A 12786-nucleotide genomic window follows, 5' to 3' on the forward strand; every position below is an offset into this window, starting at 1 on the left:
CTAAGTATTTCAACTTATGACTTGTCACATTCCATTACTGTGTGCATGTCTTTATGGATGTACGTGGGTGGTGGTCTGGGTGCATGTGTGTGCCGTTGATGTCCATCTTACTAGCAAGTCAATGATCGACTGTGACGGGTTAGTGACCCCTTTTGGGGGTGACATTCGACATGCTGGCTGAATTTCTTACAATGTTGTGTCATATGTCTCCACTGTACCAACAAACGCATCGTATCTATTTGGTCTGCTTGGGTTTGATCTAAGACGTCGCGCATAGTTTCCTTTCATCCCCCTTAATTAAAGATTAACTGTACGCACACACATTATGACAAAAAAGTCTTGCATTCGAAGCTTTTTACCCTCCAGAAGAAAAAGATGTGCCTGTCACTTCGATTAATCTTACAGCTTCTAACTCATTGACCTTGTTTAGTTTCTATCAATGGCTTCTAAATAACAACCAGAGTAAAAGCGAGGGAAGGAATAACTTCTAATCCCCAATAACTTTGTGCCTTTAATCATTTAAGGAATGCGAGAAATTGATCATGATAGATTCTGTGGCATTGCCGTCCAGTGGATATTAAAGGTCAACATAATGAGGAAAATGAATTAATTCATCATTATGTCTCATTTGTGTTCTCTAATGCCATGCAACTCTATTTAATTTGTTTTGCATGAAATATGAAGAGCGGCTCGGCAGCCTCACAGTTCTGGGGTCGAGGGTTCGGTCTCACTGTATGGGTCGTGGGTTCAAATCCCGGTCGTCCACCTGTGTGGACTTTGCTTGTTCTCACCCCGCCTTGTGCCCGAAGGCAGCTGGGATATGCTCCAGCACCCCACCGGGAACCTCGTGAGGGTAAAGCGGTTCGGAAAATGAAAAACAAAAACAACTATGGAGTGAAATTGGCAATTGGAGACTGCCTCCCTCCTGATCTCTCACGTCTGTATGTGATACAAACTCCATCCCGACACCAGACTGTGGGATAACATGTGGATGCAGGTTTACACCTTTTCGCCACAAAGTAAGCTGGGAAAAGCTCCAGTGTCCTTTGCAATAGGTGCAAGTGTAAGACAAATGACTATACATCCACTTTGAAATGAGCCAAATCCCATTCAAAGCAGTCAGACTTGAGTCAGTCACAGAATATTTGTACCAGTGCAACATAACTTTTACAGCATCACGCCCTCATCATTCAGCCATAAAGTAATGAGAGTGCTGAATCGTGTTTTATTATTCCAATGTATTTGTAGTAAAAAGGGCGTCGTGATGGAGGAAGTTTGTCCTTGGAATTAATTATTTGTTTTCATTATAGCCCCAGTGTAGAAGAACAACCGGAGGTAAAGCTGGGAGGGTTTAAATATAAAAGTTTACGAAGAAAATCGGGTGACTTGATATGACATCAGGATGAGTTACAGTTCCTTGTCTATTATCTAAGTCAGTTCATTCATTTCAATTTGAATATCGCCCTTTACTATATTGTTATTCTCCATTTAAGTGTTACATGATTTTATTTTTTAAAATTGTAATGGGGCAGAGCACAACGCTGTGTCTACTACGGCTGTCTAAATACACTCAGTGTTTCAAGTAGGAATCAATACTGAGACGCAATCACAATTTTTTTTCCTATAGAACGTGACTGTGAGACAAAAGGACTTGACGTTACACATGGTGAGATGATATTGATTGTTGTGGATTTAACTCAAGGATGCTTGTTGCTTTCTAATGACTGCCATCAGTACAATGGACATTGTTGGAGGGGTACCGATTGAGGCCATGAAGGTCATTGACAGATTGCTCCAGCAGGAATCAATGAGGTCACCAGAAGTGAATACGGTTTTTGGGTCCGGTGATTTTGGCCATCTGACAAATCTGGCTAAAACAACGAGTTTGAAAGAGAGACTACAGGCAACTTTGCTAAAGAGAAAAGCACAAGAATCAAGCAGTACCTGTCGTAGTCGCCATTGCAGAGTGCTCGGACAGGAATGGTAATTGGTTGCCACACTGGGTTTAACGTGTTCTTCACCACCTCTGTTTTATGGCAGATCGTAAACCTGGACAAGAAGAGTGTAGAGAAGGAGAGATGAGTATTGTGGTAAAGCAGCAGTGAAAAGAATATGCTCAATAATTCCCTTTATGCTGCTATGAGAGATAAATATGCAAATAAGAAGGGGAGGAGTTTTCAGTGAAAAGAACAGAGGCGCTAATGTGGAAGCCAAAGAAGACGCCTCGGTAGGTTGCATCTAATATTGTTTATTTCCTGGCTAGTCTCCCAGTTATATTGTTTCACAGACCCAAGAGAATCATTTCATATCCGAGTCTGACTCTTCAAACCAAGGCCTTCGGTATCAATGGATTGCTGATGTGCAATACTCCACAGAGCACAAATCCGTACTAAATACCCCGAAACATTCTCTCAGAAAGAAATACGGCATGACTCTTTTACAGTATTTGGATTACGTGTGCCAGAAGTAGTTTAACACAATACATTATGCTAGTGCACACTCTATGCTCATTTCTGCTCCTAGGTATGAGTGTGAGTGTGACTGGTTGATTGTCTCCTTGTGCCCTGTGATTGGCTGGCCACCAATTCAGGGTGTCCCCTGCCTCTGGCCCGAAGTCGGCTGGGACAGGCTCCAACCCCCATGTAACCTTAGTGAGGATAAAGCGGTTCAAAAAATGCGATCGATATAATTACAGATATATGTACAGTATAGCCAGTAGTAGTGGCTTTTGTAAGGACCTGGCTTTGGGATTGGATGAAATTTTGCTGTGGGACATAATATGGAATTTATGACTAGCTCCCTGAGACATGGACATCAACTTCCAGAGAGCTACAGGGAAGCCCTAAAGCTTTTAGTGCCTTTCCCAATAACTTTTACTGTTCAACTTTTTGGCTGTGTCCGAAGCAGCTCAGTCAATCCATTTTGAAGAGTGTAAGGCAGTATGGACATGGACTATCCTAAGTTACTGAATAATAAAAAAAAAAACATTCAAGCAGATTCTGGCTTCCAAATTTTGCTTGGGCCCTTCTTTATGCAATTTGAATGTTTGCAATGTGCTTAAATGTTTAGTTTTCCCATGGGTCCTCCAGGACCCCTGTGAAATTTTTTGGGGGGTTATTGAATACAGTGCAAACTGCTGTTTGGCTGCAAGTAATAATGTGATTGAATGGGCACCAGTTCAGGTTGCATCAAACCAGCTCACATCAAGTGGATTTACACACGAACAGATGGACAGAGAGAACGGGAAATAGATTAATTGAATGACAATTACTTACGTTCCATCCTCATTGCTTCTATAGAAAACCATGAATGGGTCCGATTTTCCAAAGAAGTCTTTCTTGTCCAGCTTGTTGGCGCAGAACTGCATAGTGGCACTGTCCTAGGGTGTGAGCAGATGGAGGAAATAATGGGGAGAGCAAGATGCTACACAGTGAGTACAATTAAGAACTGTTGTACATTTTATGGATTATGTTGCGTGGATTTTGCACACTGCTTTCATCCTCACCAGGTTCTATGAGTGACAATTTAGCAATAACTACCGAAAAATCATTATACACCATAAACATTAATGGCATGAGAAATGAAAATGTCAAAGTAATGATATGTTTGTAATGTAACAGATAATTGTATGAGAAAATAGCTCTTGCACTCACACTGCAATTATTTTAACTTGGATTCCCATATTAAGTAACACTAAACCGGTCCTTGTTTTATTCATTCATTAATCTTCCAAAACCGTTTTCATTTGCAATGCCAACTTGGTTGCAGAAAGCAGAATAAAAAAAGGGAAAAACATTCACTAATATTAAAGAAAAGTGGTGTTAAACCTACAGCCTGTGGAGGTCCAATCCAGTCTACAGAAATTCTTCTGGCACAGATGTCATGTCTGTATTATCCATCACATATAGTATCGATTTAATGCGCAATTGTGGATGCTTAAAACTATTACGTTTTTGCATGGTGTCCCAATTGGAAGACTACAAAAATAAACAGGACAGGATCCCACTTGAGGTTGTATGTGATAAGTCTTTAAGCCTGTTAAACCTATGACAGCAAGCGGACCCCCGCCAAAAACACTCTACACTCTGATATCACAAAATTATGAATACATTAAAAACATCATGAATAATGAGTAAGCAGATACTGTTGAGAAAGTAAATCATGCTATTAACTTTCCTTTTTGCTCTCTAAGATATAAGGCTTATTGTGCAATTTTGCCAACCATTATTTATTGCACAGGGCTTATAGTACATCGAAAATAAATCACTGGCACGACTTTAAGGCTTGAGGTACTTTCTTAATGTTTCCCGCCCTGTGGATGCCTCTTATTGTGTGCAAAAAAAAGGCAGTCTGACTCATGCCCAGATGCAAGCTGCGGCTAATCTCTGCAATACAGCGTTCATTACAGTCCTTTTAGACACTTTAATAATAAAGTGCTATTGTTGTCATCATTGCCTTAGGTCTTACACCAGGCAGCAACCTCTCCACTAATGATAGCTTGATGGCTTTTTAATGTCGCAGCTTGCACCTCGTGTCAGCTGGTCTGCCGGGTGGCAAATCAGTTAGGGGATGGATTCGAGGTTCAAAGTGTTACAGATTGTGGGATTTTCTCTGTGTGTGAATGCCCACTCAGATTCTTGGATTTTTTTCTTTACTTTCACAATGTCCTCCTGGCAGCCTTTTAAAAAAACAATCAATCCCAGCCAGGCAACAAACATGACCACTCCAGCCGTGAGACGATCTTCATCTGGTTAACCTCGGGGGTTCTATAAGTACCTACTGCACATCTGCTACATTTGACATTATCTTTTTGCAGAGCTCATAATAGTTCATCTGCATAGACATTCATCTCACATGCTGCTCACTGTATAACATATTAACAGCTGTGTCTCATACAACATGCAAAATGATCTAAAAAAAGAAGTGCTTTATACTGAGAGGTATTTATACATGTAGGATATTTTTTTTGTCTTTCTTAGTTGATAGTTCCTGCATTATGTACATTATATGGATGTATATATGGCAGTAGTCGCCCACAGTGATTCTCATGGGTACCAAAATCTACAGACTGCGAATCTCAAAGGCTAGTGAGCTATTCTCGATGAGTAGTATAAATATTTCGGGAATTTAACACTGGATTAAAAATGGAATTGTGTCACAGGTATAGTACGCAGGGATTCCCAAAGGCTTTGTTCACACCACAGAGCAGATTTTTTGTTAAGGCAGATCTTTTTATGTTAATGTGCGCATTACAAAGACAAATGTGAATCGTGTCTCGATGTAAATGCAATGCAGCTTTAAACCGACACTCAATTCCACCAAAGTGCAGTCCTTAATTACAGGGCTTTGTGTCAGGGTCAGAACTAGATTTTAAGGACTTTTTCATCGGAGTGATCAGTCACCCCACTTATTGGTTTTATATGCCAATTTTTTATTTTCACGGACAACCAGATTTTTTTGTCTTATTTGTTCATGATGTATATAACATGGTCATCAAATGTATTTTTGAAATGGTATGAAAAAAAAATCTGACACGTCACATTTGGTGGAATGAATCACAATTAATTGGTAGCACCTTCGCCTGGTCCCCGTAGTTAGCTGGGATCGGCTCCAGCACCCCCTTGTGAAATTAACAGGAGAAAATTTCACTTCAAGTCTCTCTTTCTCTTCTGCCTAGCATCCTCCTCTCTATCTCCATCCATCCATCCATGCATCCGACAGAATGAGCCCAGAGATTACTGGACTGCTCGGAAAACGACTGTTTCCCATGTACAGTATTTTCTCTCAGTTGAGCTAATTTTAACAATTAGACCCCCACACCGTTTTCTTCACCCAGAACTGGCAGCTAGCCCAATGAATAATGTATCTATCCACAATCCCTGTCTTTTTTTCCCCTTTATCTTATTCGCAAACAGATGGGATCATTTAAAATAATGAACTACCCACATCGAGTTTCTCTCCTCATAATCAACAACTGTGATGGAGATAATCCACTTTTTTCAGTACTGGCAAGGGAGCAAAGAGTAGTAACTGTGAGGTTTATGCCAGAATCTTAGCAGAGTTTGCGGGTGCATAAAGAACAGGATTAAGAAGGTTCGGGTCTACGACAGTGATGCCTGCAAGCTTTCACTCTTTTTTTTCTTCTTTTTTTTTCTTATTGACATTTGGGTTAGTTTTCTTTTATAGTGGAATCATGATTCAGGGCTCAAAACATCTCTCCTCCCCGTGGTGGTGGTAACACAAATCGCTCATGTTAGAACACCCTGCAGGGGATATTTTTTTTTCACAGGTCTGTCCTTTCCCCAAAAAATTCTTCTCCTAGATAGTTTTCTGTGAAATAATCTACTGAGCCTGTCAAGTACGGTTACTGATTTTGCTGTACGAGTTTGATTTTATCAGCCCTATACGTTATCTACGTATTATATACATATATTATTTCTTATGGAGAAAATGACTTCATGATAAGAGCACATTCACATGACGAGCTTGGTCATAGAACGGATTGAGCTCGTATCATGAGGGTCCACTGTACATTTTCTCTTAATATTACGTATATATTTGGTTTGTCTTAGAAGTGAATTGCTATTCGGAACATGAAAACAATAAATACAACTAAATTGTTTTTCTTTACAGAAATGTAAGTTTTGTTTCTCGGCTTCCGATGAGGATTTCCAAGCAATTGGACAATTTTGTGTTGGTGCTGCAGATGCCTCGATACAGCCAGAATAAAAGTTCACCAACACAAAGGAAGCACTGCTCTGTTAATAGGCACATAAAAATATTTATGCCGATGAACAGTGTTGGGGATATTAAATATGCATCTGCTCTTGCCTCATTAATGTTCTGCAGCACGAACGTACACTCTAGATTGAGGATCAACAGCGGTAATATGATGAGAATCAACATATCAATATTTAAATCATGAACGCGCATGTGTGTTCCTGTCCATCATAAATGTTAACTAAGAAACAGAAATGACTAATAATTCCAGGCAGCTCAAAATACATAATAATGACTTTTCTATCCTCTGGGATTTTTCTTCTTGGAGCATAGAAATATGGTGAATGCTTTCATACTCCAGTGCGAGAAAAATGGATAAGTAGGAACTAAAGGAATAAAATATACAGCTTTTGTTATTTTGCTTAAGTTCCTTTCTACCCTGCAGCATTTATTTTTCATCCTGTAATACTGAATGAATGTCAGCTATTACCCGAGAACAGCTTTTTATGCACATTGAGAATTGGTCTGACAAATATTAAATCATATGCCACTTGGTTCATGGTCAGATTTCTCTTCATCACCAACCTGACTATTTTTTAGTAGTAGATGGTCTTGATGGTCTGTCTCGTGGTGCCCTGTGATCGGCTGGCCACCGATTCAGGGTATCCCCTGCCTCTGGTCCAAAGTCAGCTGGGATAGGCTCCAGCACCCCCCGCGACCCTAATGAGGATAAAGTGGTTCAAGAAATGAATTAAAAAACAAAAGGACTGGACAACGGAGGGAAATGAACTACTACATTATCCAAATTGGCTAATAGTTGAAAATAGCTTCGGTTTCCAAGAGGAATTGGATTAAAGCGTAATGTCTATAAACAGTGAAGGTCTGTGTGTGTGCAAGGTCAGGTTGGGCTGCGTCTTAATTAAGAAAAGCTCTCTATCACACTGTCATTATCTGAGCTGATTTCGAAGCTCTAAGCTGTTACCTGCAGGCTGTGAAATAATTCTGTATTGATTCACTCCACCATTTTTGTTTTATTCTCTCTGACATTCAGGCACATGCACACACCAAACATGCATACAGCCAGAGTAGTTCTTCTTCCTTTTTTTAATTACACATTTGTTTTTTATTTTCAATACTACTCATCTACTCCCTCCTTCATTGCCTCCCTGCTGCGCTCTATGCACAATTTGTTCGGTTTCACTCTCTCGCTTTCCAATATTCCTCTCTAATGCGTGTGCGGTGAGCTCAGTGGAGCATTCACAGCTTTGGAGAACAGGCTTAGCCGAGAGAATGATCAGCATTCACCTCATCATGTTGCGGGGCCATTTCATTCGACATTGTGCCACACCACTGAGTGACAACAGATGTCCCGTCTGCTGTGTTTTAAAAGGGGTGAATGGGTCAAAGATAGCTGCTAGGATAAACATGCACACACACACAAATACAGTTTCGGAGAAGAAGAAAAAACATCAACAAGTGGGCATTTGGGCTTGAATTGTGTTAACATACTCAGATACGTACTTGCTAAGTGTAATTGTCACACCACCTTCAGACTCAATTTTGCTGCCAATGAGCACAAATAGCCGCGAGCAACCTCAATGCCGTGGTCATCATGGAAACACAAACCTTGCATGCGTTATCACATTCAATTGGGAATACTCATCTTAGTTCAAGTGCATGAGTTTTCCTGTGTGAGTGTGTGTGTGTGTTTTTTACAATAAATGCTATATATTTGACATACATCATGCTCGATGCGCTGTTTTTTTCCCCGTTTTTTTTTAGAATATAATGAAACCAAGACCAGTTGGGTTAAGCCTCACGCCTCACCACATTGGTAAACATTGCGACATCATCTCATGAGAACTCTGCATGCAATCCGGTGGCAACATCAGTGGCTATTTCATGCTATACGTGGAACTTTCTAAAAGAAATTTGTTCAAGGGAATCTGAGAGACATATATAGTGTGCAGCACAGTGGGAGAAGATTGTCAATGTGGTCAGTTTGAAAGACAACACGATAGTCAAGATGGATGAAGATGGGTCGCTCCCTCTGTCACTCATACTACTGTCAGATTTTGCTACCAATCGAAAATTGCTTCTTTGCAGTTCTGCACATTTACTTATTCTTGAATATTTGTTAGGTGTACACAAATTGTATGTCAACATAAAACTCCCAAGACACAGGTAAAAACAAAAACGATCGAACCCGTAAGTAAAAACACAATCGCAGTAAGGGCAGCAATAGGGTTTTTAACCCGAATTTAAAGATTGAAATACATTATGATATTGACGATCAATGTTGCTTGTGGTAATAAAGATGGTTTGCTTACTCTGCAGTTGCTCAGCTCCTCTGCAGATAGGATGATGGTCCCGCATTTCTTACCTTGGATCCCTCTGTGGTACATAGAAAATGGTTTTATGATCAGTTACTGGAATTAGACAATATTTCATGCTCAGACATCAAATTCATATTTTGTGGCTTTGATAGGCGTTCGGTTCCAAGGTCACTTCTGTTCTTATTATCTATGGCAATGTATATTTCATTCTGTCTCAACCTATCAGTATATCTCACTGCTATGCATTGGAGTGTAAACTCGATTACCACAACTACTACTTGAAAGCACCAATAAATATAAGAAAAACTAATACAAACTAGGACTAACACGTTGCAGAATCTGCAATACAGCGCTCTTATGAGGCAATATAATATAGTAAGTAGTGTGCAAATGTGCATAATGAAGAGTCCAGTGAGCAGATATATATTTAGAAAGTTAGTATAAAAGAATACTGTTCCTACTGTTACATGAGCAAATATGAGTCTGTTTGATGACTCAAGAGCCAGATTGAAGATTTAACATCAAACAAGCCTTGCACTATTATCTCATGCAAATGGAGGTCATGTGCTGCATGTGCTGATTTGCATGTTTTCAAATTGTCCGGATCAAATGATTTTCAAAGAAACAAGACAGATGTTAGAAACAAAAAGTAGATTCTTGTCATCTGTAATCAAAAATACACGACAATTTCGTACAGTACATTTGTACTGGTTTATCAATATAGTGTATTTCATTCTATTGCCCATAAGAACAAATTGGCAATGTTATACATTTGGAAGAGAAATGACTAGAAAAGAGTGCATGCTGCAAAACACATTACAGTATCCCACTTTAGCAGAGTTAAAAGCCAAAAGATTTCATCAAAGCAGCAGACAGCAACAATAACCTCTAGGGTGCAGATTTCCATTTGTCTGTGAATCAGTTTTCAACAATATTAATGACTTTGGCCGCAGAGGATCAGAATTGCTGCCCCAAACTGTAACATACTTCCCTCATAGACTTGTTAGGTTCAATTTCTCAATAATCAATGAACAAATAATCCCAAAGAAACCCATAAGAAAAAGTGCAAGACTGTACATTGTGTTTCTGGCTACAAACATCCTCCCAAAAACTTTTAACAGCCTTATTAAAATGTCTTAGTAGTTGTTTGGAGCCAAATGATTGTCTATTTTGTTTCACAAAGCTATTGTCTCCATCAACGACTCCTGGTGTGAAAATTTGTTCCTACATTTTCTGTGGAGAAACATTTGTTGGCTGCTCCAGTGGAGATATTCTTGAAAATAGTTTCTTTTGTTCCTCCACTTTTGTTTGTTCCCTACTAAAAAATAATGTCATCTGTGTTGTGTAGATTACTCCAGCTCATCATGCACACAATTTTTTCCTTCCGCTGTCCCCTCTCTTTTAAACGTACCAGCATACTCATTTGTGTTTCTTATGAAAATGTAGTATTTGGTTTTATTCAACAGGCCGTTAAAATATTTAGTTGTGTGTTTCAGTAAATAATTATTAAGGCCACTTTTGTGTTATTTGAAGTACATTGAAGTAGATAAAGAGATGAAAATGTTTGTTCTTAATTGCTTTGGCGAGTCAGCATTTTACAAAAAATTCACGTAAGGAAAATCTAATTTAAAATCCACATATTCATTGTTCGTAGCGCATAATTATCTTCACAAGGGTCGCAGGGTTTTGGAGCCTATTCCAACACAGTCGCCGGCCACAATGAGACGAAAACCATTCCCACTCATAAGTGAGAGTTCCTCAAGCGACCCTCGTGAGGATAACATAACGAAAGATGAATGGAATACATTACCGCTGAGCTTGTTCCTTCCTTTTAGCAACTACATGAGGTGCACTCTGCAGCACACAATTTCAGACGCAAAGGTGAAGGCAGTGGGCTCTACTATTGTTTGGATGTTGAAATTGAAAACATGTCATTTTGGTTTTCCTATGGTTTAGAAAAGTGTTGTACCAAAGGGAAAAATAACCCAAAATCATGAATGCACCTCTGCTTTCTTATGATTGACAGGCATTAAACAAAGTGCTCTCCAGCTGTGTGCAGAGGTGAGTCTGTAAAAAGTCAACTAGGAGGAGACCTTTGAGCTACACATTGAAAAACCTCCATCAATGTTCAGGGGGGGGAGACATCCCTGTCATGTGTACAAGAGATGTGAAAAGCTGTGAGTGCTTTTTGGTGCTATGAACTCAATGAGTACACCCACTCTATAAAACTTTGGCAACACCTCCTCACCCGCAGGCTTGAGATGAGAAAATAAGCTCAAATCTTTATGCTTCCTCCCAAAATTCATTATAATGTTCAGAATTCAACAGAAGCATATGAAAGTTTTGAACCTCAAAAATCAGCACGAACAAAAGAGACTGTGTTTGTCACATAATGATAGCACTGCACTGTTTACAAGTAATTTCATTTATGCTCAAATATTGATTTGCTGTATCTAGCAAATATCATGTTAGTGAGGTCGAACAATCATCGGTTTTGACATAGAAAATCGGGACATGTTGAGGGTGTATTGTATGTTTTGTCGATGAAATAAATGAATAAAATAGGGGTGGGATTCTGACCGATTTTTATGATTATTTCATTTTTTATTTTATAATTAATTAATAATATTTTTTGATGTGAACCCTTTTAAGGTCACTTGCACTTCAACTCTAATATAGGCTATTGTCCAGGCAATTGATTTTCTACTGTTTTGTATTAAAATGCATTTCACAGCATTAAAACAAACCTAAATCCAATTTTAAAAATAGCTTGTTAGGACAGTGATTGCTAGAGGATTGAAATATGATTAATCAAGACTAGCAATCACAAAGCCTCTAATTAACGAGATGATTTTTAATACTCATCCCACCCTTGCTCTAAGTACATATTTTTATATATCTCAAATCAGTCTATATAAAATTACTATATATGTCCCCTTTTGCCCCTTTGGTTAGCTTCACTTAGAGTGCCTACATTCCTGCTCACCAGAAACCTTTTAGAAAGAGGAGAAAATTATTGAATGCCATCAAATTTGAAACTCACTATTGATTTTCAACAGCAAAAAGTACCAGTGCAGTTTGTAGAAAAGTGACCTCATCCCAGGCCAAATGATAGTGCCTTCTCAAATGACCATAATCATGATACAGATCATTCATCCAATAAATGAATCTGCAAAGTGGTTTTAGACTCGCAACATTAAAGACATTGTTTTGCAATAAGTGAGGAGGACTGGAAGAAAAGAGCTTGTGTATGTGGGGCAGGCACTGTGGAGTCAAAAGAATCGGTGCATGTATAATAGAACCTGCCCCCCAACACTTCAAAGACTCAGTATACATACATTACTTTTTGATGCGCTAATATTAAAACAAGCACAAAGGAATAATTAGGATCTGTTCCCTGTCTCTGCTGAATCAAATTTAAGCCTCTGAGTTTATTATAGGTAAATTCAGAAATGCAAATCAAGCAATATGTTCTGTATTTGTGACAAAGGCAATGACAAAGACATGCTGTATATTGAAATGATGCTAAGTTTGTCAAAGCAAACGGTGTGGTTTGTTTATTCTGAATATGATCATACTTATTACAGAGCAATAATTTGATACCAAAAGCAATACTGATTTTAATAGTAACATGATTTTTTTAAGTTAGTTAAGCCGAATGTTTCATCATTAAATGATGATTATTTGGAGTACTGGGACCATAGAAACTTATGGTGGTGTGAAGTATTCA

The 12786-nt window shown here is 38.9% G+C and overlaps 1 protein-coding gene across 8 annotated transcripts in view; it reads right to left on the bottom strand.

The window, feature by feature from the left end:
- The window catches only part of cpne5b (copine Vb), a 67035-nt gene that overhangs the window by 14426 nt on the left and 39823 nt on the right, over positions 1-12786 (bottom strand). For all 8 annotated transcript variants that reach the window (XM_077604067.1, XM_077604064.1, XM_077604066.1 and 5 more), the window contains 3 exons: positions 9051-9114; positions 3276-3379; positions 1945-2049 (listed from right to left, as the gene is read on the bottom strand). In XM_077604067.1, coding sequence (XP_077460193.1) covers positions 1945-2049; positions 3276-3379; positions 9051-9114 — 273 coding nt within the window. The remainder of the gene's footprint in view (positions 1-1944; positions 2050-3275; positions 3380-9050; positions 9115-12786) is intronic.

The sequence above is a fragment of the Stigmatopora argus genome, chromosome 6 (assembly GCF_051989625.1).
Source record: "Stigmatopora argus isolate UIUO_Sarg chromosome 6, RoL_Sarg_1.0, whole genome shotgun sequence".
Lineage (NCBI taxonomy): Eukaryota > Metazoa > Chordata > Actinopteri > Syngnathiformes > Syngnathidae > Stigmatopora > Stigmatopora argus.